Source organism: Coloeus monedula (assembly GCF_965178545.1).
Source record: "Coloeus monedula genome assembly, chromosome: 4".
NCBI lineage: Eukaryota > Metazoa > Chordata > Aves > Passeriformes > Corvidae > Coloeus > Coloeus monedula.
Window position 1 is genome coordinate 10,236,049 of NC_138784.1, and position 27,606 is coordinate 10,263,654.

Consider the following 27,606-nt stretch of genomic DNA (forward strand, 5'->3'; position numbering starts at 1 on the left):
TCAGTGCTGATAACCAGTCAGGGCTGTGCCTGAGAGGGACTGTCCCCGCTGGAAAGCCCTCACAGCCTCTGGAAGCACTTCGTGCAGACACATTTCCTGCCCCATCAAGCTACAGTGCTGATTTCCATCCTGCTGCTCTTCTCTTCCAGGCAAAGGTGGCCTGGCTGCCTCCTTGGGAGCCAAGTCCAAGAAGCCCTGGGCAGAAAGCAGCTTGTCTCCCCGCTAGACTGCTGGGCCTGTGGGTGGGATGGCAGGAGCGGCCTCTTAAACCATTTCCTCTGGTCCCTCCTGAACTGATCTTCTCTGGCCCCACAGGAGTCAGGCCCCATAACAATTCTTTCATTCCAAGCACAGACATGGTGCAGACAACAGGACTCCCTGCTTTTCTACCGGACTCCTCTTGCTCTTCATCCTGAACTGCCCAGCATGTTCCCTTTCTCCATTCTTGCCAGATTATTCCCCTGGGATCCCTGTCATGCCAACCAGGCATGTTCTGAGGCGTAGTTGCTGTGTGCTGAGTGACTTCCAGGAGGCACCTGTAATATTATCCTTTCTTTTTATTGCCACTGACTTCCAGGATCCTTCCTACCATATGCCCTGTGTCCTTTATTCATCTTACTTTACGCATGTTTCTAATTCCCCTCCATGCACATCATTGAAGAAAGAAAAGGAGCCCAGAGCACAACCACCACAACCTCTCTGCACCTCTCTTCTCGCCACAGTCCTCTCTGTGCATCTCTGATGTGCAACATTTCCCTGCTGCTCTTCACCTGCATGGACACCTGGCCCAGGAAGCCAGAGCAGCTCTCAGAGCACCTGAGCTGCAGGTGAAGGTCCTGGGCCTGTCCCCTGGGACAGCTGGATGCTCCCAGCTCTGCAGGAGCCAGCAGTAGCCTGTAGCCCTTTATTCAGTCACCAGCAGGGATCATCCGTGGTTGAAACCCATTTCTCAGGGCAGTGCTGGGGGCACTTGGTGGAGGGTCCCTCCCTCAGCTGTCCCTCTCCAGCCCAGTGCTCTGCAAGGTAAGGTTATTGGTTTCTTGGGAAGGAGACAGGGCTAGGGATCTTGGCAACACTAACAAACAGAAAACACTTACCAGGTGAAATTCCTCCATCTCCTCAGACCCAAAGGATGTTCTTCACATGTCCTCAGAGAAGCCAACCTGGTGGTTACTGCAGGGTACTCGTTCCCCTTGGACTCTTGTAAAGGTGTCTTGCTGTGGGAGCAGAGCTGGGGTGAGGTCACTGCTGTGCCATACCAAGCCACAGAACCCGAGCTTCAGACCTTCCCCACTGAGCAGTTTCATTGTGCCTCAGAGGGTGCAAGGAGAGAGGACCAGCAGCTCCCAATCACAAATTCTTTTCAGATTTCCAAGAGGTCTTTTCTCAGACAGGCAGGGAATACGTTTTTAAATGATGGGAAGTACTCCAGTGCTCCTTACTATGCCTGCAGCCCCATGCTGCCTGGCAAACACGATTTCAGCAGCTCTGCCACTGCTGGAGACCTTCCTGGCACAGGTAAGACAACTGACAAGGAGTAAGTTCTGTTTCCTGAGCTACACTCTCCCTCTAAAGAGTTTCGGTTTTTCTCCCCAAGGTTTAACTCAAGTTGCTCATGGAGAGGGCTGATCCTGCTCTTTGTGTGCCTGTCCATACCCTCTCTCTAATATGCACTTTGAGGAACAAATGCACTCTGATGCACTCTGATGCTTAAGCCATATCTGGAAAAGTCCAAGTCTCAGGGAATCCAAGAGAACATGAATGCTGTACACAAACTTCTACCATATTACAGCTGCACAGACTAAAGGTAGCCACCATGGTTTAAATGAAAACAAAAGGAAGGGCTGTTGAGCCTTTTGCAGCCCAGCAACAATTCCAAACTGGCATTTTCAGAGAAAAACGCAGCCCCCTGCAGCTCCAAACTAACCGCTTGTTTTCCAAGGCAAAATAAATGTAACACCTTGAAACAAAGTAAGCACAGCAGCCTGGCTGAGTGTGAACAGGATGTATTTTGACAACACTCTGTGAGATTGATAAATGCAGACCCTGACTTACTTGACATGGCAAGTGGTACATGGCTTGTCCATGCTTCCATGCAGAAAAACCAGAGCTGCAGTCTCAGTACAGCCAGATCCACACTAATACAAAGCCATGTATTTTTTTCCATGACCAGTGGATGCAAGTGGAGTGGGAAATTCCTGTGCTGAGCTTATAAATTCAGAACTGGTTCCTCTCCAATTACTTGTTACAGCAATAGGAAGAGGGCTTGGGGGAATTTCTTTTACATTTTGAAGTTAAACACTTCCCTCTTTGCAAACATTTCAATAGAGATTTCAAGAATGAGCAGCGTCCAAAACAGTCATTTGGTAAAAGATTCTGGTTGGTATTATCCTGTAAACCAATCTAAGGGATCAATAATTGAGACTTGAAGCTTTAAAATATAGCCAGTTGCACTGCAAATCCATGTGTCTGCAGGGCCTTCTACAGCATCGGAAAACTCAGCCCATTCTGACTTTCATGGAGAGCACGTTGTACCTTTAATTGTTTGTCCTCCAGATACTGAAATAAAATGAAACATACCTCTCCTTTTTCACTCTTAGTTTTATTATAAAAATCAACATTTCATTTGTTACAACTCGGTAATAATTGGAAAGGATTTTTGTACAAGGTTTATATACATTGTACAAGTAAAGCACTTTATTTTACAAAAAAAAAAGTTAGTGAATGAGTGAATAGGGCTGGCCAAATGTTGGCCATTATAATATAAATACATCCTTGCAAAGCACCATCGTACCGAAGTTGATGAACAAGAGACACCAGCTGGCTTTAAGACAATGACAAACAGTGATTAAAGCTTACAAAAAGAACAAACAAAACAAACCAAAAACAAAACGAAGAGTTAAAATCTGAAAGCAGCATCAGATCCTTCACTTGCAAACAAGGCTAGTTCAGCTTAAGCCTGGTGGTATCCTCTTAAAAAAACACTTCCCTTTTCCTGCTGACTCTTCCCTGCATGGCTTAAGGCTATAGCCATTTTAATCAGGACTTCAAAGCTGCTCCTGGTTCATTTAAAGAGGGGAACACGACTGCTTTCTAGAGTTTGTAACAATCACCCTGCCCTCCACTAGGACAATCTGAGTCCTGAATGAAGGATGGACACTTTACTTACCCTGCCCTGCACAGTTCTGGTGTGAATCACCCAGTCCCAATAAATGCTACACATCCTTTCCCTTTTTAAAGATGGAGAAGAAAGAAAATTTTGGATCACTACTGTATTTTGACTTCTTTTAGAAAGAGATGGACTGTTTTGCAGCCCTTTTCAGACTGTTAGTTCATTCCTAACTTATTTGCAAGGTTTCTCTGTCACCTGCCAATTAAGTTAAAGGTTAATTTTCAAGCCATACCAACACCAAAATGCAATTTAAAAAATCTCATTGCTAAGAAAGCAATTTCTGAATAGCAATGCTCAAATTATTTTTGCACTCCATGAGCCAGTTATTTTTCTGTTGCAGAACTAATAAGTAATCTGCTACATGCACAGTACATGTTCAGAAGCAGATTCTGTCACTGACAATATTGTGTGACAAACATGCTCAAGGCAAAAGGGTCAGGAAAAGAAAGTGATTGATTACTTCTTAAGAGAATTGAAGAAGTCATCTGATCCAACAGCATGTGTGACCAGGGAGTTCTGTAGCTCAAGCAGATCCCCCCAGAATGGTGCTAATCAATTAATCTGAGATTTGCCAAGCAATCAGGAATGGAAATAATATGCAAGACAAGGGCCTTTTCTTCATCTTAGCACAGCTTTAACTACTTTAAAGCTTAAACTGTATTTAGGATTTGCCAATGAAGCCATCTCTAGAGAATGGGCTGTAATAAATAGAGAAGCAATGCAGAGCTGGAGACCAGAACACCATCAAGGCCCATTAGTGCACTAAACAGGAATGTCAGGGATTTTCCACATGCACCTTCACTTGCAGCTGACCATAGCACCTGCCATGTCAAGCAGTTTGGGTGCAATTTTCTTCATCATTACGCTAGGGCTGCAGCAGACTGCTTTCCATGTCCCTACAAAACACAGAGGAGCTTTACTCATCTGCAAAATGGACTCCAAGAGTAGGGGAACAGTACAAAAAATGTGCTTCCTCTCCTGCCTGGCCTGACAGAGTGTTCAATAGTCAGGTGTTCTGCTGTCTGTCGTACAGCCTGGCCAAAAGGAGCCCAGGGTAGGTGAGACACAGCAGGGCAACATTCAGCAGTAGCACACTGGGAGGCAGGGAGGCTGCATCTGTATGCACAAGAGAAAATAATCAGCTTTGGTAAGTGCCCATTATCAAAGATATGGGTACCTGCACACACACTTGTACATGCACGTGGGGAGGGAAATGCTGTGGCAGAAATCCAGAATTTACAATGCAGAAAGTTTCAACTCACAGCAAAATGAATCCTTTGATATCAAATGGCTCACTTACGTATTGTGCACTACTGTAAATATTTCATTTAATGTATGTGCACAGGTTGCATGAATTTATATTCATGGAAACCATTCTTTATTTCAAATGCAAATACCGTGTGCGTGTTCCATTTATTGCATCCAAGTTATTTCCTAAGAAATATCTTGGTATCCAAAAGCAGTGGGGAAATGAGGAGTGCTCCTTAGGAAGGTATGAATTGCACGCAGTATGACATGGCAGGTGTAACTTTAAAAGGCAGGCTTAGGTCTCATTAATGCTGCCATTTAAACATCCAAAGGTCAGTTATCAACAAATTATGCTGTAATGTCCTGTCTTGTTTTTTAGCTATAGTGGACTGTTTCTTTCCAGACTGGGCATGCCAGCTATTCCCATCACCAGACAGCCAGCTAAGAACACTCCCCAAGTGTCTACAGAGAGGAAACAGTACACTCTTCGTCCCTGTGTTAGTGTCCTACTGGACCTGATGCTGTAGGATAACGACCTTTGTGCTTAACTTGAAGGACAAGGAGCAATTTTCACTGCCATCGGTGAGAACCCACTTCAGCAATCTCCTGAATGGGTGTGTCTGTTATCTATGGTCCCAACACCTCAGTCAATTGGAGAAGCAGGAGAAAAGATGATCCTCACTGAGGGAAGGAGAATACGAACCACAGCTGGCTCAGTAGCAAAGGGGAACAAAGAGAGTCTCAGTGTTCAGTCTAGGGTTTATCCACTGGGAATGTGTCAGGTGTGGGTACTGGTTGCACCACTGCTTTTGTAATTTGGAGATCTGCCCAAGAGGAGCTTCACGGACCACCACCTCTTTCAAAACTTTACTCCAGATTTACTGAGAAAATACATGTATTTGCAAAATCAGATCATAGCTTCCTGCTCAGATGAGGAACAGTCTGTTCTCTATGCTGGGCATTCTCAGTGGAAAACCCCAGCCTGTCCAATTACCCTCTCATGAACCTCCCAGAGGCAGATCACCCAAAATATTTGATGCACAAACTGAAAACATCTGTATCAGAAAGACTTGATGAAATCCTACACGGAATTCTATGTCCACCCCATTGACTTCAGTTGGGTTATGTGGATGTAAACCAGCACAGGAGGCAGCACGATCCATATGCAGAGAATGTCTTTCTTCTAAACAAATCTTTGCTGCAATTAACACACAAATTTACCTGCAGGAAGCTCCCTCCAAGGGGCTGCACCAGAAAGAGGATACCACTCCTTAAGCTCAACCATCCCGGAATTTTTCAAACAGAAATTGGCACACTGAGAAAAGTATTTTGCAAGAAGAGACCATTGCCATTGCAGTACAAGCACTTGGACTGAGACACAACAATACAATATTCTTCTGAGTTCATTAGTGCAAGTTTCCACATGTGAACCCCACACGGAATGCTGCACATGAAAAAATGTAAACAACAGAGAAATTCTAATTCTCATCGGTGTGCCAGCCTCACCCCCCACACCGACACACCTGCCCTCCCCCCCTTCATATATAGGGTTTCAAGTTCCCTTATAGTTCACAACACCCTCCTCAACATCCATCCTGCTGGACAACACAAGGAAGCTTCTCCACCAGCAAGGAAGAGCCAGAAGAACAGCTACTACAATTCCTAGAAACTTAGAATGAAGCTGGGCAAAAAACCCCTTAGTACACCATCTTCAGAGATCAACAGCAATAGCCTGGAGATCGTCAAGGCTTTTTAAAGTTTCCTCAGGTTTCCTGGACTAGTAGGAAAGACCCTTTATTTCAGATGGAATCCCAATGATGCCGTTTTCCTTGGAGCTGAAACCAAATGAGGATCCAGTACTCCAGATGAGTGGCAGCTAGCAAGAACAACTTGTCACTAATTTTGTCAACAGCATCAATTGCAAGCCCATGCTGTGTTTTCAGGTAACTTCTCTTTTAGTTGAAACTGGCTGAGAAAGAAGCAACAGAGAACAATAAAACCCAAAAGGCGCCTCTGGAAAGTTGCTATCCCCATTCCATACCCAAAGGTAAGGAGGCAGGAGCTCCCCAGGACCTTTGTTTTGAGAGAGAAGACTCAGAGGGCCAGTCTGTGAAGAGCACCTTCAGGGGATGTGATGTCAACAGAAGGTGCAAATGCACAATGCCATCTAAGATCAGGTGTACTGTGAGCTCTGCTGCAACAAAACAAATTCAAAGCACGGCACTAGCATCCAAGAGGAGTTAACAATATCCTAGGTTGCCCCTTAACCTACACAAATAATGTTTTCACTTGATTAAATAGTCTCCCTGTCAAAACCACCACGGTGAGGCTGATGGGAGAAGGGGCTAAATATGACAATATACAAAAATAGAGATGTGAATATAAAATGGTTTGGTTAAGAATATCTTAAAATTTGACATTCACAGCGGTTAATACTTAAACTCACACCACGCAAAAGAGGAGGTATGTCAAAATCATACTGAGAAAAACTGGCTTTACCTAACACAAAGAAAACACGAGCAGTTAATACAGCAGGGGAACCCCTTCCAATGATCAAAACATCTATTTTTCTTATGGACAGTTGCTCCACTGAAAGTTAAATGCTTCCTTACTAGGAAAAAATAGTATATATATTTATATATATGATTTGTATACTGTGATATCAATATACACTGAAAGTACTGCAAGGATATATTATTCATTTACAGTAAAACTAACAATCCATGGTTAAATTTATAGTTTATAAATACGCTGTCTCTATTATATGTGGTATAAAAATATTTGACATTTTGTGGGCACTAGGTCAAAATAAGATTTTCTTTTTTAAGGGACTAAAAATCATTCAGGTATATGCATATTACCCTTGTCAATGATGTGAGAATCGTACTGACCTGGTACAAAACACTACCATGCTGGCAAAATGAGGAGGGTAATGTATAGCATGATAATCATTGCATGACAAGGCTAATTAGGAGAAAACCTGGCATTTACAGCAGCCCAGTTCTAGCAGTACTTTAAATAGGAGTATCATTAATTTAAGTGACACAGGCAGGAAGAAAGGATGAAGAAGAGATAAGAAAACCTAACTGGGATTAAAAAACAAACTTTAAAATACACCCAACAAAAATCACTGCAATTCCAGAAGCAGGGAGAGAGCTCTAAATGCTCTCATTTGTTAAATGCATTAAGGGAAACCAGAGGTGTACTCATTTAAAAAAGTGTGTGATTGTTTTTCTGGATTCACTGCTACGATTGCTGTATTCCTGTAGAAAACAAAGCCCTTTGTGTAAGGTTAGTATCTGTCCTGACTGCGTTTTCAAGTTTAACTTTAGTTGCTGGCCCTCTGCAGTTAACATAGAGGTTATTTGGCTACTTCCAAGTATCTATGGTATGCTGCTCTGAGACGGACTTCTTTATTATTAATTACTTTAAACATTTTTGGTATTGACAAAACCCACATATCACCTCGTTGGACAAGTAACATATCCCAGTCCTTCCATTTCCTTATGTGCTCAGTCACTTCACTGGATTAAGGCATGTTTTTGTGTTCCATTTGCAAAAATAAAAACTTTTTGTACAAACGTCTGGGTTCTTTTATACAAAAATTTTTCTTCTTATGGCACAAGCAGCAGCTGCTGTTTAAGAAAATATATAAATATCCTTTTTTTTTTTTTTAATTCTTCTGTACAAATATCTTCAGTGTTCCTCCGCCCCACATTTAACTGTACACTGTCCTCCCCCATCCTCGGCCGAGAGCTCCCTCCCCCCGTCCCCAGCAGAACCTTTTGTATTTACAGCGCAGAGCGGAGGGCGCGGGGCGGGGGGCTGCCCCTCAGGAGGAGTCGGTGCAGGGGGACGGCGGCGGCGGGTACAGGTGGTGCGAGTAGCTGCGCTCGGTGTACGGGGACGGCGGGCAGCTCTCGCAGTTCTCCTCGGCCGACAGGTACTGGCTGCGCGGCGTGGGCGGCGGCGGCACCGGCTCCGAGTCGTAGTTGAGGTCGCTGGTGTAGCCCTTGGCGGCGGCCGCGGGGAGCCGGCGGCTCGGGGCGTAGTCGCTGTCGCACACGTCCGTGCTGCAGGGCGTCGTGGGCGGCGCGAAGTGCCGGTAGCTGTAGGGCCGGTAGCTGCAGCGGGGAGACGGAGGGGGAAAGGGTCATTCTTCCCCCTTTCCAAGGGGGATAAGCCAAGGTGGAAACAGAAAGCAGGTCAACCTCTGAAGTGGTGCACAGCATCTCCTCTCCTAACTTCCCTGCAGAAGGCTCCCCTTCCTGCTACAGCGTCAGGCACATCACAGCAACAGGTGGAAGGGCTGCCAGTTTCTTTATTAATTATCTAACTCATAAAACTAACTAATTTTAGCTCTAAGCAACTTGTCACAAATTTCTGTTGTGCTGCTTTACTCATAGAAGATTCAGTTTGTGCTCAAAACTGCTGGAATTGGATAGTGTGCCCTGTTTTGTGTAAACATTCTATTATCGCATTTGGGTTAAATTAATCCATAATGTTGTGGGTGCCCCATCCTTGGAAGTGTTCCAGGCCAGGCTGGACAGGGTGTGGAACTGGATGGCTGATGTCCCTTCCCACCCACTGCATTCTGTTGATTCCAAGATCACTGGAGAACCCAGGCTTGCTGTGTGCTAAGTGTTTCTCAGTCTCCAGGTGTTTCCAGTGACCCCAACACTGCCTGCTCAGAGATGCAAAGAGCACCTGTAAGAGCTTTTGTTGTGCCACAGAAAGGAGCAGTGGCTGAGAACAGTCTCTCACACAACAGGCTCCCTAAGGACTTAATTGAGGTAGAAAAAGTTGCCCCTAAGACAGCGGGGCAGGAAGGGCACCAGTGTGCAAGTGTCTGTGTAATACCTGTGTTGCAATTATGGAGAAGATAGTTCTGTTTCCATTATGCAGTTTCTAGATACTAACTTCCAAGGCTAGACAGGAGTACTGAAAATTACCTGGCACATTCATAGCACTCAGGAGAAGCATTCCTTAGAGAAGTAACTGGGATGAAATTCTCAAACGCTGCTACCACAAAACATCTTTTAAAATGAGCCCAAGATAGTTTCAAGGAAACAAATTAGAAAGGGAAATGCATGGTAGCTACAACTCCCAGCATCACAGTAAGTGGTTGGGGACACATGGGGATGCAGTTCCTCTATAGTCAAGTCAAAATATTAGGAAAGAAGCAAGATCAGAAGCAGCAAGACCAGCGTTTATTTTTGGGTGGGGGAGCATTTGGAAAACATTGAACCCTACATCCCTAATATCATTTATAATACTAAAAGTCACATCAGCTAACCAGTGATCAGCATGGCCCATGCTGGTGCCAGAATCTGGGTTTCTTTCATTAGAAAATTACTTATAATTTAAAAAGATTTTTCATATGGCTGCAAGGGATCATTATAAACATTTGGTCTGACCTTCTGCACAACAGAGGCCATATTTGCTGCTAATGGAGAAGAGATGTCTGTTCAGCCCCAGAGACCTCATTATCCAAAGCCCCGAAAGGCTCAGCGTTAGGGAGGCACATCTTTCAGACAAATACAGCACTCTCTTCTCACTGACCACGTCTACTGGTGATTTGGGAGGGGAACCTTTACACCCTTGGGTAGTAGGGGTCTGTTCCTCTATTTTTCGGTAACTTGTTATAAAATAACTAACATCAGCATTCTTACAGGGAAAGTAAGAAGGATACATTCAAACAGAGAAAATGCATGCCCATAAATACTAGTCAAGCAAAAGGTTAGCAATCTTTTCCAGACATTAACCCTTAATATGTTGAACTTGAAATTCTGTGCTTTATCTAGACCACAGTGTTACTTCTGATCTTACTTCTGGCCTTTATACTGCCAACCTTTTTTCCACAGAGTGTTTGCTTATAATTTCTGATACTTACATAACAAATTATTTATGGCAGAAGCCTAAAAAAAGGCAGGGTTCACTCCAGGTAAGATTTTCTGGTTTGGAATACTCATGGTACTGCACTTCTTTTGGCATGTAGCTAGCTTTGTGATGAGTGCTGTCATTGCCCCTAAGGAATATACCCGAGGGATGTACCACTACCCACTTAATTGTATGATTTACCTCAAACAGTGCTGCACTTCTACCCAGGCAGCAGTGACATGATACATGTGAGCCCATTTAAGCACTAGTTTAGTGCTTGCAGAATTAGGGCCTTTGATTGTAATTCTTACGGAGCAGAGGCTGCCTTTATTCTGCATTTTCTACACTAACTGCTTTGATCCTGACAGAAGATATTGTAATAGTAATTACCTGTAGGATCTATGAGTGGATGGGCTGTTTGAAGAATAACCAAATTCCATGGTATAGTGTGAACGCTCAGTAGCTGGTGATGGTGGCGGGTTCAAAATCTAAGGTGTAAGAAAGGAAAAAAGCCACTGTTAAAAAGGAAAGATACAAAGGAAACTTGAGAACACCGGTTTATAATTTTTTTTTTTAGTACTGTCTAATAGGAACCTTAAGTAAAGAACTGCATGCATAGCCCCATAGCCCTCCCAACAAACACGATTTTTCTTCTGTTTATTCCTCAGTTCTTCAGCAGACCCTGGAAATGCCATTTGCTGCCATTCCTATTAGCTACTACTAAGCTCTTCTCAAAAAATGCTGACTGCTGTGGCTATTTTGACATAGCCAGTGCTGAAAAGTGAAGTTGCAGCCAGCTGTTCAATACTAGATTGTCACTAGGGATACCACTGCCTGAGGCAAACTGGCAGATCTCTGCTCCTGCAGGCTGCAGTCCCTAAGTATTGCTCTGCTTGTAATACTTGCAGCATGCTGGCTAAGGCAAGCATTCCTTCCCTATGCAGGCATGCTCTTACTCCATGCATTTGGGTTAATTTAAAGCTGATTTAAAGCCTGATTTAAATTGGTTGATTCTCAGAACTGAAAATAGACAGTTGAAGATTCCAGCCTTCACTGACCATGCATGGGACTCTCTAACACTAGGGGTGGCTTGGTGAGCTCCGCAAGAATATCCAAACCAACCACCACAGATGCTGGAAGTGAAGAGACAGGGAGCCCTCTAGGGCTGGTACCAACTGTTACACAGCAGCTAGTGCAGCACACTACCCGTTTGTGATGGAGGCATGTTATGGAGCTGCAAAACACTTGTTTACTTATTTATCTGTCACTTTTAAGACACATGACACAAAGCTTCATTTTAATTCCTTGAAAGGTCTATACAGAATCAACCTTAGTTTTACCTTCAGAGGCACACGGCAGAGTATAATGAAAGGAGATCTCTCTGCCAGAGCTGCTCAACATCTACAGGGATTTTTTTCATCTCCCCTGACATTTAATCTAACATCTTTTTTCCTGGCACTGAGCTCTCTCCCAACTTTTTTAAATTAAGAGAAAATTTCTAGACCATTTTGGAAAAAGACAATCCTCTTCCCTTTCAAAATCACTTACTCCATATTCAAACAAGTTTATTAGGCTAGAATTCTAAATCAAAACATTAATCTGTCAATTGATTAACCTTTAGAAAGACACTGTCACTTCCCTGAAAGTTATTAAAGGGTTAGAATAATAGAATGACTTACTGGAGGAAAGTAAGTGCCTTTGGTACTTGAAGAACTACTGGAGGAGGCTCCAGTAACGTGGGCCCTGTCATAGGGTGGGCCACTGCTCCCTCCCATAATGCTGAGGGAGCTGATGACAGATTTACCTCGAGACATACCTGAAGAACAAAGATGTATGTCAGTATTCAATTCTTCCTCAATTCACAGACGAAAGGAAGCTTAAAAAAATAATCTGGAGGACAACAGCAATATAAGCACAATTTGCAAACCCAAAATTAATTATCTTGGTATTAAAACCAAATTATATTCTGATAGGAACCTGCTGGATCTACAAGCCACAAGTTACAGTACATATTTAATCAATACATACAGAAGCAATGCATATTAATGAAATGAAGTGCAATGTAGTGGTTAAGTTTGACTTTTTAAACAGTAGTAGCATCATGTGCTTGGACTGGTGTTGGAAAATTCAGCGTTAAGTAAAATAAACTGAGACCAAAGTTATTGCTGGTCATTACAGACTTGGAAAGAACTCTCACAAGCATACAAACTCAGTCTACAAACCTACCAAGAATGATTACATGATGTTTGAAGTCTCATGAATATAACTTTGTGTAACTTTACCCTGTACTTTTGTGACACTTTGCTGGTGCTACAATAGCCCAAAAAGGGGATTCTTAGTAGCAAAAGAAGAAAATGGACAGTGAGTGCATTTATTTGAGCTTAGGTTCTGCTAAGTACCTAAATGCTCGTGAACAGCACGGGTAAAATAGCAGTTCATTATTCTAAAGAAGGATGACAGCAAGCCTTGGCAGTCCTGGCTTCCCACAGCTTCCAAGAACTGTGCATCTGGAGCAGACATTTGCTGAACATCGATGCACAGTATCCTCAAGTACAGCTGTGGGGTGCCAAAGACAAGGATCACCGCCTTTACTTACCAGGGAGAGACCCTGACAGAGAGCTGGGGTGAGGCACATAGCCCAGAGGCACCGAGGCTGGCCCGTGCACCACATAATCATTGGTCATGGTTTCCCCATCCCCCTTCATGCGTGGGCACAGCACCCTCTGGCAGATGAAGTACATTGCTCCCACCACGAAGACTGTAAGGATCACACCAATGATGGAGCCTATGGTGTTGTTGGGCTGTGGTGCAGGTTCCTCCGTTGTGTCTAAAGGGCAAAAGAAAAATCGGACCATATAAGTTTAGTCCAACATCAGTTTTTCTTGCATCTTTCCACTTTCCTCCTCTTCTGTAGGCAGACAACAACTTTCAAACTAGTATATGGGAGGAAAAAATTGGTCCTAGGACAGGTCTGTTCAAAGGCTCTGAGTGTCCATATGGGCTACCTGCAGCCTCCAAGATGACCTCCAAACATGCCATGAGGTTTTTCGGATCACAAATAACAGAAAATGAGCAGTACATGCATGTGCAGGGGGAGTGATGAACCAGGCCCTGCTCTTGCTTCAGGCTGACAAGCAGAGCTCTCCTTTGAACGTGATGAACAAGACCTGCAACCACGACTCCAGATGACACTGTGCAGGGGACTCCCCTTCTGCTTTTCCTGTCACCGAGGATGACAACAACTGCTTTTCATGTCACACCTCGGTTATCCCTCAGTGTAACAGACTGGCACTCCCTTTTCTCAGCAGTGTAACAATCACTTATGGTGCATCACCCTGACTGTTCAGCAGTGATGAGTTTTGGGTTTGCTGCTATTTATTAAACTTCCTAAACTATTCCACATCTGACCCATCCTTATGGTTACAGATACAGCTGAGCATCAGCCTGAGAGGTGCCATCTTATGAGGAATCTGTACCCAAAACAATTATTCAACAGTCGAAATGAGTCTCTTTCCCTACAATACCAATTCTAAGCAATGACATTTCTGGGAATAACTGACAACCCCCTGCCTGTGCTCATGAATTTGACAAGAAAGGCAGACTTTAAAGTATTTTCCTGTTCTAGTCAGTGTTTTACATCTTATGCATTACTGAAAGTTTTTTCCTCAACACATTTTCTTCTTCCTGAACACCAAAACCACACCTGAACCAGCTTGTCACAGTCTACAGAGATAAGTAAACAGACTTCTGATCATAGTGAAAGAGGGATGGTGACAACTGCCATCTTATTCTGGGTGGGCCAATTTTCCAACCTGTTACAAAACTGGAGAACATATAAACTCTAATAAAGGGAACTACATAAGCCTTGTGATAATGTCACTAGTAACTTGGTAGCATGACAGAACATCTCCTATTACTCCTTCTTAAGATCAAGGGTCCAACTCTGGCTTTGCATTTTGTGCGTGCCAGCTGTGTTATATGGATCTCTAACACAAGACAAGATGTCGGTATTTGCAATTTCTTTTAAAGCACCAACAGTGAAAATGAACTTTCAATTTGGAATTTTAAAGGCAGTAGTTTTCTTGTAGAGCCCTGGAGATTTCAAGGTAGGGAATATCATATGTTACAAATCAGAAATCAAGCTCAGAATTACATCTTTTCAAGATAAAAAGGGAAATTTTAGAAAGTTTATTCTATAAACAGAGTGCTCCTCTGATTCTAAAAGCACCTGCTATTAATTCTCTGGATGAGAAAATCATGAAGCAGAGAAGTTATATATGAAAGCCTCATGCCAACAGATTTTAACATTGCACCAACTCAGCATGCTAACATTATACTAAAACAAACCTTTTACTTATTTTAAAATTTTAAAGAGGTAAGAAGAAAAATAACTGGCATTCTCTGCCTCAGAAACTACTTGTACAGAATACTAATTATTGCTGTTATTCCTATTCCACCACATTGTGGATTAATCGCATGACAGCAGTTATGAGGAGAAGCATTAATTCTGGGAACAACTAATTCAGTCTGCTTGGCAGAATAAAATCTAACTCATAGGAAAGGTGAGAAACAAATTTGGGATGCTGCAACCAAGTCTTCATTCTCAGGCAGTACACTTACAGCATCCTTGCTCATCGGAGCTGTCACTGCAGTCCAGGTTGTGATCACATTTCTTGCTTTTCCCAATGCACTGCCCACTGGCACAGCGGAACTGATCCGTTAAACACAGCACTGCAAAGAACCCCCACACCAACAGTCAGCATCAAAACCTTCTCTTGAAAATCATTAAGAAATAAAGACACCAAAGCATACAATCAAGAGTATCTTGGGAGAGCTTGGAGTACTGCAAGCTTCATTTCTGGAAGTAGTCAGTGGCATACAAAGTCCCTCACACGAACCACGCAGAGCAAGTGACTCAGTGTTCTGTTGAGGATAGTGCACCCTGGCACCGGGGCCTTACTGCCTGCTTACAGTAAGAACACTACAAGAGGAAGTGACTTCATCTAAAATAACTCAGAGGCCATTGAGAAGACAGGCACTTATCCCAGGACATGGTTATTGCAGTATTACTATAGGAATCTCCAACCCTAAGCATTTACTGTAATGTAAGAGAGAAGAATTAAGTTATGAAAAAGAAATCTGCCAAACCATGATAATAAAATTATTTAAGAAAGATAAATGTGGTTTCTAAATGTCCTTGTGCTCTTCCTGTAAACCAGACAACTCCTCAATCATGAGACAATATATTTCACTTGATATTATATTTTTAAACTGAAATGAAGGACAGAATACAAAACTGAAGCTTTGCCAGTACACTGAAAAAATAAAAGGTGCTGCAGGCAAGGCGCCGGCTGCTGATGTTTACACATATTCCTACCTCCCGTTTCTCATAAATCCAGAAATACTTTTTGTCTTCAGCTGAATTAAGAAGTTAAACTAAAGGCTTTTCTGATTTGTAATCAACTTGAATACTCTCAGCAACAGGGCCACTTTGAAGGTGATATACAGCCCCAGTCTGACATCTCCAGTTGCTGGATGACAGCTGGGAAGTTAACTTGCACAACACATTTTCAGATGTCAGCATCTCAGCTGGCTAACAATCACCTTTCAGCACACAGGAGTTTCAGCTCTATGTTTTTGTTTGAGATGGAGCACATCTTTCAGAAAGAACTTTAGCCTTGATTTAAAGACATTTCAACAGTCTCCACAAAGAAGGAACATGCACTGAAAGGATATAAAGAAGAAGCATCCTTTCAAGCTTATAAGTTGTCCCTGCAACTCTTCACTATGTCTGCAGTAGGGAGAGGGTAAGTTTGCTCACATTTCATGTTGTGTAATGGTGGGGCAGTTCAGATTCCACCAGCAAAACCTGTCCTTTCCAAAATGAACTTAATTCTCATTGTGCTGGCAACAGCACTTCCCTCTGTAATAATGGCTTAAATACTCACTTTTGCTGTGCTCTATGGGAAGAAGTAGTCTCCAGAAATACGATCTGTCTCTCACTCCTGCCTACTCAGAAAAGCTCATTTTGTTCAGGTATTGTAAAATAAACAATCCCAAAACCTTTACTCAGTACAAGGTACACAAAAAGCTATGACAAGGATTTGCTCCACTCTGTAGTTCACTCCCAGATCCTAGGTTTTTAGAGCTTAAAATCATGCCATTTTTGACAGTACTTTTCACAAACAGCATTTAAGCTATTTGACAGAGATCACTCTTAATTTCCACTTCACAGGTAGAGAACCAAAAGCATGGAGTTATAAAATAATTACCATTTAACAGACCAGTTTAAAAACTAGCAGAACCTTGGATCTTTTCAAATCCTACTCAGCAGTAACACTGGTACTTATCCCAGTGTCCCTATGACAGGTATATTTCCATCACACTTGGCAGTATCCTCCGCACCTTCGCAGTTCTTCTCGTCCGAGTTGTCCTGACAATTTGCTTCCCCATTGCAGCGCAGGGCACTGTCTATGCACTGTCCACTCTCACACTGGAACTGGCTGTCAGAGCACACCGGGCAGTTCTTCTCGTCACTGTGGTCTTCACACTCAGTGAACCCATCACAGCGCCAGGCCACTGGGATGCAGTCAATCTCACCTGTGAAACAGGTGAACTGCTGAGGGGAGCATGTTGGTGGTTCTTTGAAAATCAAGCAAACAAACAGAAGTTAAAAATCCAGGTGAACAAACAGCAGACTGGGACAGGTAAGGACAAGAGCTCAGCTGCTTTCCTTTATCAAAGCAGCTGATGAACAACATGCCACATCATAAGGTAACTTCCACACCCACTTCATCCACAGCCACTTGTGCAGACCTTGAGCCCCGTGTGACTGATGCAGGCTCACATCAACAGGAGCTTGACAGATGAAGAACAAGAAGAACAGAGAAACATGCACACTCAAAACACAATTATTTTCTTCCCTTCCCACTTAAGACTCTTACACCCTTCTCTTAGTAAGTCTTCAAATCAAAGTCATCATACTCTTCTACTCCCCCTTTCCTACAACACCACTGTACACACAGCCAATTGCTTACTCTCTTTTTAATGTTTGACAGTCATTGCATAGAAGATGTTAAAAGGATGTAATGTGCTGCAGATGGATGCACTGTGAGTCAGTGTCTAGTTATGTGCCCTTGACAGCTCTGTTCAGTCAAAATTCTTTTAAAACAAAAAACTGCTCCATCTAGTCAAGTTCCACTACCTCAATACTTAACATTTACTACACTAACTGTTAATCTCGGGCAGTAAGTAAGTGTGGACTTTTTTTCCCTTTTTTTAATCCCCCTTTCCTCCCCCAGCTTTTTGGCCTGCTATTAAACTTGCTCTGAGAAAATATCTGGATTATGTTAGCTCTTGTTCCATTGTGAGACCACACGTCGCCTCGATGGCGAGATGATTGCATAATAAATCCATTCAGTCTGGTGGCACAAAGAGATCCAAGCACCAAAGTGCCTGTCCTCTCCCCCATTCCAACCCCACCCCTGGAGACACCAGGGTGTGGGCTACAGTGGCCATATCGCCATGGAAGGAGGCAACTTGCCCTTCTGGGACTGCAGTTCAGAAAGACACGCACAGGGTGAGCTTGGGGACAACAAAAGAGAAGAACAAAACAGCACAGACAGTGCAATGTGCCAGAATGTGAGAATCTACCACTGCCTGAAAAGGGAGAACGTGGGGAGTGACAGCAAAAAGTAATAAAAATCATACAATTAAAGAATCGAGTTGAAATAATTCAGTAGTCTTAAGTAGAAAGGGTGAACAGAAATCCTTATTCAACAGTTAGAGATTTTTTCCTCTTCCCTTACTCCTTCTCAATAGTTGCAGATTTAGCTGGAGGGTGGAGGGAAAGAGATGAGTCTGTACAGGTGTGTAACAGCACCTGGTGCACTGTCACATTCCTTTGGCTCAGAAGCCACCCCTGAGGATGGAGACCCTCCCCAAGCCCGAAGCTGAGAGCCAAGTGACACAGAACTTGGGAAGGACTCACCTCCACAGGACAGCTCATCCTGCAGCAGCACCAGGTGCACGGGGCAAGAGCAGCGTGTGGTGCCGTCGCCCTTCACAATGCAAATGTGGGAGCAGCCACCATTATCTTGAGAGCAAGGATGTTGTCCTAGCATTTTAAAAATAAGAAAGACAGGGATTGGTAAGAAATTCCCACCTATTTTATGACCTTTCAGTCATTTCTTCATTCCCCTCTAACCCCTGGGGAGAAGATTACTGAAAAATCTCTGTAAAAGTTGTATTTTGTTGTGCATATTTCTCCCTTTACACACATCTGTAATTGTAACACACATTGGTAACTCTCCAAGATCTGAAACTACTGTAAGAATTTGTACTAAAACAGTACTCAAAGCATTTTGCTTCTTGTGAGAGGCAGCATTAGTTCTCTGCAGTGAAGAGTAGCATTAGTAATACAAAAAGATGTCTTGGATTCCATACTTCATTTTCTCTACCAAAGACCATTAAAAAAATAAAGTTTTCTAATTTATGAATTCTGAAGTTTCCACGCTGTCTCTCAAACTCAAATTAACATGCTCTAGATAAATATGTCTCTTCATTTTAATGTTTAATAAGGACAACATACTTCTCTTGGAACTCCTGACAGATTTACTGAGATTAATAGCACACAAAACTAGTAATAGTCTGCACTGATGTTTTAATTAAACATCCCCAGACATTTTTCTACATATTTCTCCAAGGCATGCACCACAGCCTACCAACCAGGCCTATTTCCTCCAGGATGACAGCAACTCCACTGGTTTAACCATCCACCTCCCATCATTTCAAGCATGTCTGTGTGGGGAAAGGCCCAGTAAGCAAAAACTTCTAAAAGTGCAGCCACGATCAACACAAATTGCTATTTAATACACACTTCCTTTGTGCAATGCAACATTGCTCTTCTGCCATTCACTTTCAGTATGAAATACCACCACCAAGAATTGTTCAGTCTGCCTTCAAGGCAGGCAGTCCACTGAAACACTTACAGCTAGTGACAGGCCCTGAGAGCTCTGCTTGCCTAAACAATGAACACCCAATAGCAATGCACTAGCATGATCCAGAAAGTCTTCTGCTAAGGGTAACAGGATGTTTCCACTGTGCCTAGAGACACTCAAATGCCAGGTGCCTGGATGGGACTACCAATCAAGTTGTCATCAGCAACAAAACACGATGCTGGGGTTGTGACAGATTTCCAGTCCACTGCCAACTGCCTGAAGGAAACAACCTAACAGCACCAATACTAACTTCTGGCCCCTTCCATCTGCACTGATGTTGATCAGCAACAAGGCACAACAGGCTCATGTCTCTTGGCTCGAGTCTCGCAGGCCCTGTTTGCACCTGCAGGCAGGGATTGCACTCACTGTACTCCTGCAGGTTGAGTTCCTTCACAGCATGGATGTCACTGAGTTGCGCAATACGAGCCTGGACCTTTGTACGTCCTTCTCGACCGGTCATATCAATCTTTTCAATCATCTGCTGCTGCCTGTCAATCCAGTACAGCCAGTTCTCAAATACAGTTAGTCCCACAGGCTGCAAGATATTGGAGTCTTCCAAAACAATCCGGTTAGCACCTGCAGAAGGGAGAGAGTGCTTTGGTTCAACTAGAAAAAATTGAAAGACTATCAGAAACATCTCCTACACGACTCACACCATTATTTTTCACTACTTTTATGCTACTGGGTAAGCCTACCATAAAACCCCAAGCAATCCAAGCAATCCTGGGTCCTCTGATCCAAGACTAATACATTTTGCAGACAGGTGATCAACTTTTTTTTCTGCTTTCACCAAGAAGAGAGCTTTTGTGCTAAAACACATCTAGTGTACTTAAGAAGCACCTGGAGTTGGGGGCTCATCTCTCATGAGCCTTTCCAGTCTCTTATCAATATGATGGAAATTGGTAGTTCTTTTCGTTCTTCTTTCCCTTTTTGGAGAGATTAATTGCTTTGTCTTGCCATACAACAGGGAATAAGAAAATGGATTATTGGCTTCAGCTAACCCGTACAAGATAAAATCCAAGTGAAAGCAGGGTAATTAGGGCTTCTCACATGAATTATGAGATTAACACTTCTGACTTCCTCATGTTCTTTTCTTTTCAGCTATGCTGCCTTCACTAAGCTATTAGTGCTAGATTGGGAACGCTCCTTTCTTCCTAGCAAGGACTTACTTTCCTGAGTTCCTTTAGCAATCACCAGGAGCAGACAAGAAGCTTTATACATCTAAAGAGCTGTTGTTGATTTTTATGCTAGATTTTCTGGCATTAAATACAGTCAAGAGCGCCTGTCACTTTTCATGGTTAACTCTCCACACAAACAGAACACAGTCAACAGTTCTTTTAAAGGTATCACTAAAGTTTGTCCGAAGACAGTGAAGACTTTGTAACACACAGAAGAAAAATGTTAGTCAAAACCTGAGGGATCAGTAGGGAGGTTTATTCCATGCTTCCTTTATTTAACACAATGACATGTTCATTAACAGTCAAATGTCTGTGAGTTTATCAGATTCTGAGCACAAAATTACTTGTGAACACACAGAATCTGCTTCAATTTTGAGAAGCTGAAACAGTATCACACAAGTCAAGCTAAAGCTTGAAAATCTGCCCCTAAATCCTGATACTTCTGATGCCTGAGCTCACTGCTGTGCTTATTTTTCAACTTTTACTACAGCAAACGAGCTTTTCATTGTTCATCCATAGAATGATTTCCAGTAAGTTTTTATATTTTTGTTCTGTAAAAATATACTGGAATAACTGAATACCAGGGGAAAAAAAATCTACCACGTCTCTAACATACCCACACATGAAAACCTAACAGGACAAAAGACACATGCACTTCACTATTTTATACTTTGAATAAGTTCTATCCCTCTCCGCTTTGTTTAGTAGCAAGAAGGCCTTTTTTGCTTGTTGAGAATTTAATCAATGGTATGTCAATGATGATGACTTAGACACAAATTCAGCTATGAAGAATGTATTTATCTCCTTTTCACTAAATGCACAGAGAGCTCAGAAGTTAAGTAACCTTCCAAACATTTACCAAGTGGTAAAACCTGAAGCAAAACATGGAAATTCAAATCAGCTAGGCTGGGCTCTCCCCACCACTTTGGAGCAACACCCGCAATGATCTGATTAAGAAAAGACGTTGATGAATTCTGAAGGAGGTTATACCCAGACTGATGTAGAAGTTAACAGACTGAGTGATGAAAGTCAACCTAAAGAACTGCAACCATCTATTAAACCCCAATAACATGACTAATTCTGTAGGGAAAAGGTAAGAAACAGAAACCTGCGTCTTGACGAATAACGTTAAGCTGGGAATAGGGCAAAATGCAAAGATGACAGGAAGGAATACAAAACCTAAGACCTTCACCTACCCCAGTGGAGTCTGTACATGCTCTGCCATGCCCACATCAATCAGCATGGCACTTTGCCGTATGTTCCTAAAGCTCTGACGCTTAATAGTTTCACTCCCTTAATGTCTTAATCTTTCTTTTTAATATTTGTGACCAAGTGTGACTGACTATTTCTGACTAAACTGAGACACTAAAATCCCTTCTCCCATAAACCAGCAATGAAACCTGAAGCTGACTCATCAGGATGCTAGTCTCCTTTACTGGCAATGTCAGATGAAAGGGAGACATGATTAAGAGGAGTTTTGTCTCCTGGCATCACCATCCCCTTTCCAGCAATACCTTTTACAAAAACACTTAAAACCAACCAAATAAATACAAAAATCAGGACACACACATAGCTCATTCTATTTCCAAATAAAAATGACTTAATTCCAGAATCAATAGACATTTCCAAATCACACTAATTATTCTGGAATAGAAGAACTAATTTCCAAATAGTTTCCATGGTAGGGAGCTAATTCCAGTGATCTTTTCATAAACAACCCCTTAATCATGTGAGGAATCTGGTTAACTTCAATAGATCTCCCATTTGGGCAGAATAACCAAGTCCTAACTGCATGCCTGAAGGACAGGGAGGAAAAGAAGGACTACATCACACGAAAGGCATTCTAGCTGTCCTTGTCTTTATGGGTACTGGCATCTACAGAATTAACAGAGCAAGAGACTGAATGTTTTTAAGAAACTAACATGCAGAAAAATTACTCTGCTGGTCAAAAGAGCTTATTAATCAGCATTCCTAAGCACAGGAATGCATCTCAGCAGTTAGCAATTTATTGTGGTGATTATAGCACTCTATTTGTGATGCAAATGCCAAAAAGCAAGAGAGATTTTGGAACGGTTATTCTTCATGCTCTTCAAAATGTGGTGAGCTTTTACTACACAACATTGGTGATCCAACAGCCACATCTTTAAGGAAAAAAAAAAAGCAGAACCATTAAACCTAGACTGAGTTAGAATTTAGACCCATCTCCTTCTCTGGTGTCCTAATTTCAGGAAGATAACAGACAAAGAGAGAAATAAAGCACGTGTAATATTCTCCTGCCTCTTACTCTACTCATGCAAACCCTTGATCTGGGACAACTTGGAATGTACCAAGTAACACCACAGCACTTCTTTTTTGTTCTTTAATAATTCACTATGTCAGGTTATGTCTTGCATTTTGAAACAGTAAACAATCAGGATATCACAGTTCATTAGTGATCCTGAATCCTCCAGTGACACACCACTGAAAAAAATTACTGTCTTTCTGAGCTTTAATTCCAACCATCTAGGAAAAACATTTTCCAAAACAAAAGCTTATTCTAGGAACTTAACAAAAGGCTGAAAATCAGAGTGGTGTCAATAGGGTTACATGCTGCTACTTTGAATGAAGGTACCATGTCATAAGTGGAAGACATTACCACAAACATTAGTGCAAATTGTCATAACTCTTGTTAAGTATTCAACTCTCACTTCCAGCAACAACATCCAGCCCAGTCTGTATCACGAATTAGTACTGATGCTACAAGAGGCAGCTGAGCTGATCCAGCAGTTTGATGGATCATGCTAGTACATGAAAGACATTTGCCTTTCTCACACAATCTGGACCATATGATTTTACCCTCTTCTCTTGCTCCTCTTCTGGTTGCTTGCTGGACTCTTTCCTGAACCAATTCAGCTTTCCAAGCCAACAGAACACTATTCTCTATTTGTCTTCTTCTGTATAATGTTCTTAGGTTATTGTTAAGTGGGCTGAATCAACTCATAGAGGAGGTCAGACAAGCAGCATAACCAATCTCAGGGAGCAGGCAAAGAGAATCTCATATCTGGACGAGTGAGTTTTTTGTCTTCTGAGGACAGAGAGAGGTTAGATCTGCTCTATCCTTCTCACATCTTTTCACCCCAAATGACAGGTACATAAGTAACCTGGACACCTGCTGCTTTAACTCTGCAGGAGACATTTTTCCACTAACAGGGAACTTTCCTCTGATTGACAGATTACTGCACCAAAAGCAATGCCTTTAAAAACAACCCTTTCTCTCATCTTTTCAAAACTGCTGCAATTTATTTGTCAACTAACTTTGGGAAACCACACAAAGGTTTTGCAGTGAGAAACTGAAGTAAATAGCATGTGTAGCAATTAATAATGCAAATCACAGAGTCATGAAAACTGTAAAGACGCTGCATGAATCATGCACATTCCCTGGCTGGGAATTCAGGGAGAGATTAGAATCATAGTACAGACTGTTTATAGTAGGAAGGAAAAGATGACACCTTTCTCTGCATTCCCCCACACCCACACCACACAAATGAATCACTGAATTAAGGTGCTACTCTACCTGAAAGGTCACTGCTTTCAATTCTGCGCAGATCTGAGTCAGCCCAGAACAACTTGCCCAGCTGGCTGTCAATGGCTAAGGCGATGGGCTTGCTCAAACCGCTGAAAAAAAGGACTTCTCGCTCAGTTCCATCCAATGCTGCTCTCTCAATTTTAGGAGACCTCTCCTGGAGGTTGGTGAAATACATGTATCTGGAACAGGAATGATTAGAGGAAAAAAAATTTATTTGATCTTTCCACATTTTTGCTATAATCCAAGACATCTTAACAAATGTCAAAGTTGTTTTTCATTCTGACAAACAGAAAACAAGCTGCAGCAAAAAAACAACTCGATTCTTAAAACCTTGTGCCTGAATTTCCCCACATACCCTTTCTCTGGATTCACCACAATGGCTCTGGGCCTATCCTGATCCCCCTTGAGCACCACTCCCATGGGTCTCCCATCCAGGCGTGTCACGTTGATGACGTTGGTAGCCTCACAGGTCCAGTAGATGTAGCGACTGTAGATGTCAATGCTCAGGTCATAGGGCTGCATATCCAGGTTCTGATTGGGAACTGGACTTGTCACAACAGTGAGGCTCTGCAAAGGAAAGAGAAACAACACACAGCAGAAGATTTAATCTTTATCTAATGTGAATAACTTTATTTGATATGGATGCACCATGTCTAACTACTGCTTAGAAAAAGGAGACAGCCAAAATATTACCACGAAGTAAGGAAAGACCCCGGTTCTGTTGCCACACCAACACCTTTGATAAGATAGAGACACTTAGTCCTGACGGTTTGCTGTAATGGCAATCACACAAGCTGACTGCAGCTCCTAAGACTTTGCAAGTTTGACCAGCAAGTCCAAACTGTCTCTGTGTTGAAGGTCCAGGGTCAGCTTCTGTATTTCCTCTACTTTTTTGACAACTCAAGAGTTCAGTTTGGACAGACGTAAATGCAGCACATTTTACACTCTACAACAGAAATGCACCACCACTAATTCCCAAAGCTGCAGCTGAGCAGAGAATAAAACAAAGTGAAGCCAGACAGCACTTGAAATGCTTGTCTCATTCTTCTCCACCATTGCTGCCATCTCACTTGGAGGACATGAGGGTGGATAATAAATGGGAAGGCAGCTCTGCCGAAGATGGAAAGGACATCAGCTAGTGTACAACACTGACTTCAGAACATTTCTGGCTAACACCTTACTAGTTCAAGGTCTTGCCTTCTACTGGTCTAGACTTCTGGAATTGACATGACTTTTTCTTCTTTTTTAATTATTATTACCTTTAGAAAGAACCTCATCAACATCTTTCATGAACTTTTCTAAAATTCTGAAGAGGATTAATAAATCATTAAACATGGCCTACATAAATGTTTTGGAAGACATGCTTATGAGGTGAGCAGCCTCTACCCTCTCATCCCCAGATTAAACTTCACCAGAAAATTTGCCTAACTTTATTTGGCTTGTCACCTCTATAAAGTGGTGTGCCTGTAAGTCTTATATTTGTTTATTCTGCTGAAGCTGGCAAAAACATGGTGACTTTGACTAGTTTAGAATATTATTTAGATATTTCAAAATTAAAAGCACTGCTAAATTAAGAGTTAAGGCTGAAGGGCATACAGCAGGATCCAACTACCACCACACCCACCACCAAAAACCACACTCTTAAAATTCAGCTGAATATAGCATCTCTCTTGTGTTGTGTTGCTCATCTTAAGTCTCTTGCTCCTCCCACATTCAAAAAATCAGGAAGAAAAGATCTATTTTGAAATGCAAAATTTAATAAGCAGTCACTTGGCCCACTTAACCTCACTAAACCTGCATATTGGGTTTGTATGGCCAGGTTTTGGGTGGGGGGCTACAGGGGTGGGTTCTCTAAGAAGCTGCTGGAAGCTTCCCCCATGCCCAGCAGAGCCAATGCCTCCAAATCCAGGATGGTCCCACTACCGGCCAAGGCTGGGCCAATCAGGGATGGTGGTAACACCTCTCCGATAATGTATTCAAGAGGAAAAAAAAGTTATTGGGCAGAAGCAATTGCAGTCAGAGAAGAGTGGAGTGAGAATATGTGAGGGGAACAGCCCTGCAGACACCAAAGACAGTGAGGAAGGAGGTGTAGGAGTTGCTCCAGAATTCTCCTGTATCCCTATAGCATGTGGAGGAGCCCTTGCTGGAGCAGCGGGATGCCCAAAGGAGGCTGTGACCCCATGCACGGGAAACCCATGGAAGGAGGAGCCCACACTGGAACAGGTCTCCTGGAAGGACTTGTGACCCTGTGGGGGACCCAGGCTGCAGCAGCCTGTTCCCGAGGGACTGCACCCCATGGGAGGGACCCACACCAGAGCAGTTCATGAAGAAATGTAGCCTGTGGGAAGGACTCACATTGGAGGGAGAAATTAATGGAAACCTGTCTCCTGTGGGAGTGACCCCACACTGTAACAGGGAAAAGACTCCTCTCCATGAGGAGGAAACAGGGGCAGAACAAGGTGTGATGAACAGACTGTAACCATTCCAATCTCCCTGTGATGCTGGCAGGGAGGACGGAGAGAACTGGGAATAAAGTTAAGCTTGGGAAGAAGGGAGGGGTTGTGGGAAGGTGTTTCCAAAATTTTAGATCTCACTGTCTTACTCTGAGTTGGATTGGTAATAAACTCAGTTAATTTCTCTAAGTTGAGTCTGTTTTGCCCATGAGTGATCTCTCCCTGTCCTTATCCCAACTCATGAGCTTTTTGCTGTATCTTCTCTCCCCTGTGCAGCTGAGGTGAGTGACAGGGTGGTTTTGGTGGGTGTCTGGCCTCCAGCCAGGGTTGAACCACCACAGCCTGTACTACCTTTTGCCTTCTACCCTACTCTACTTTTTCTGTATTCCCCAGTCAAATACATTTTCCCAAGCCTGCTACATCTTTTACAGGTTCAACCTCCTCACTCTGTGCCCCAGTGGTTTACAACAACTCTCTTCCTATCTGCTTAAGAACCTGGGAGGCTCCAGACACAGCCGTGTGCTCACATAGTTCCAGCCTCCGTGTTTCAGAGATCTACCCCGGCACCCTGCTCATGTCCCCCATTTTTCCCAAGAGCCATCCCTTCCACGTTTCATATCTCAAATAAGGGCTTCCAACAGCTCCCAGACAAAAGACAGTGTTAAGCAAACAATGTGCTGGGAACAACAGTATCTTCAAGTTGGCCTTGGTTTTCCATGTTTTATTTATTGCTGCACCTCCCAGATTTACTGACTGAGGACTCCAGAAAACTCCAGATGCCGCTTGTTTTGCCAAGGGTCAGTAACCTACGGGGAAGTCTGTGCATCAAAACTATCCACATACAATCAGTCACTGTTTGGCACAAGCATGCCAAATGTTCAGCAGTTCCATCCCCTCAGGATACCTGGCTGCCATCTTCCTGTGCCTTGCGGATGATGTTCTGCCGAGAGTCGATCCAGTACAGCTGCTTATCCAGGGGGTCGTAATCAATGGCTCGGACATTGCGGAGACTGTGGATGGGGAGTATGATATCTGGGCTCTGCTGCTCATCTATCACCATGCGATTAATCGCATTCTTCTGACTGAACAACAGAAAGGTGGTAGGAGCTGG

The 27,606-nt window shown here is 42.9% G+C and overlaps 1 protein-coding gene across 3 annotated transcripts in view; it reads right to left on the reverse strand.

The window, feature by feature from the left end:
- Positions 1–2,585: 2,585 nt before the first annotated feature.
- LRP6 (LDL receptor related protein 6) overlaps positions 2,586–27,606 on the reverse strand; it is a 121,260-nt gene continuing 96,239 nt past the window's right edge. For 2 of the 3 annotated variants that reach the window (XM_082280235.1, XM_082280233.1), the window contains 11 exons: positions 27,400–27,602; positions 24,398–24,609; positions 24,031–24,221; positions 19,666–19,875; positions 18,291–18,416; positions 16,706–16,942; positions 14,921–15,031; positions 12,897–13,127; positions 11,980–12,116; positions 10,691–10,788; positions 2,586–8,544 (listed from right to left, as the gene is read on the reverse strand). In XM_082280235.1, coding sequence (XP_082136361.1) covers positions 8,253–8,544; positions 10,691–10,788; positions 11,980–12,116; positions 12,897–13,127; positions 14,921–15,031; positions 16,706–16,942; positions 18,291–18,416; positions 19,666–19,875; positions 24,031–24,221; positions 24,398–24,609; positions 27,400–27,602 — 2,048 coding nt within the window. In that variant the 3' untranslated portion in view covers positions 2,586–8,252. The remainder of the gene's footprint in view (positions 8,545–10,690; positions 10,789–11,979; positions 12,117–12,896; positions 13,128–14,920; positions 15,032–16,705; positions 16,943–18,290; positions 18,417–19,665; positions 19,876–24,030; positions 24,222–24,397; positions 24,610–27,399; positions 27,603–27,606) is intronic. The other variant, XM_082280234.1, reaches the window with a different exon arrangement.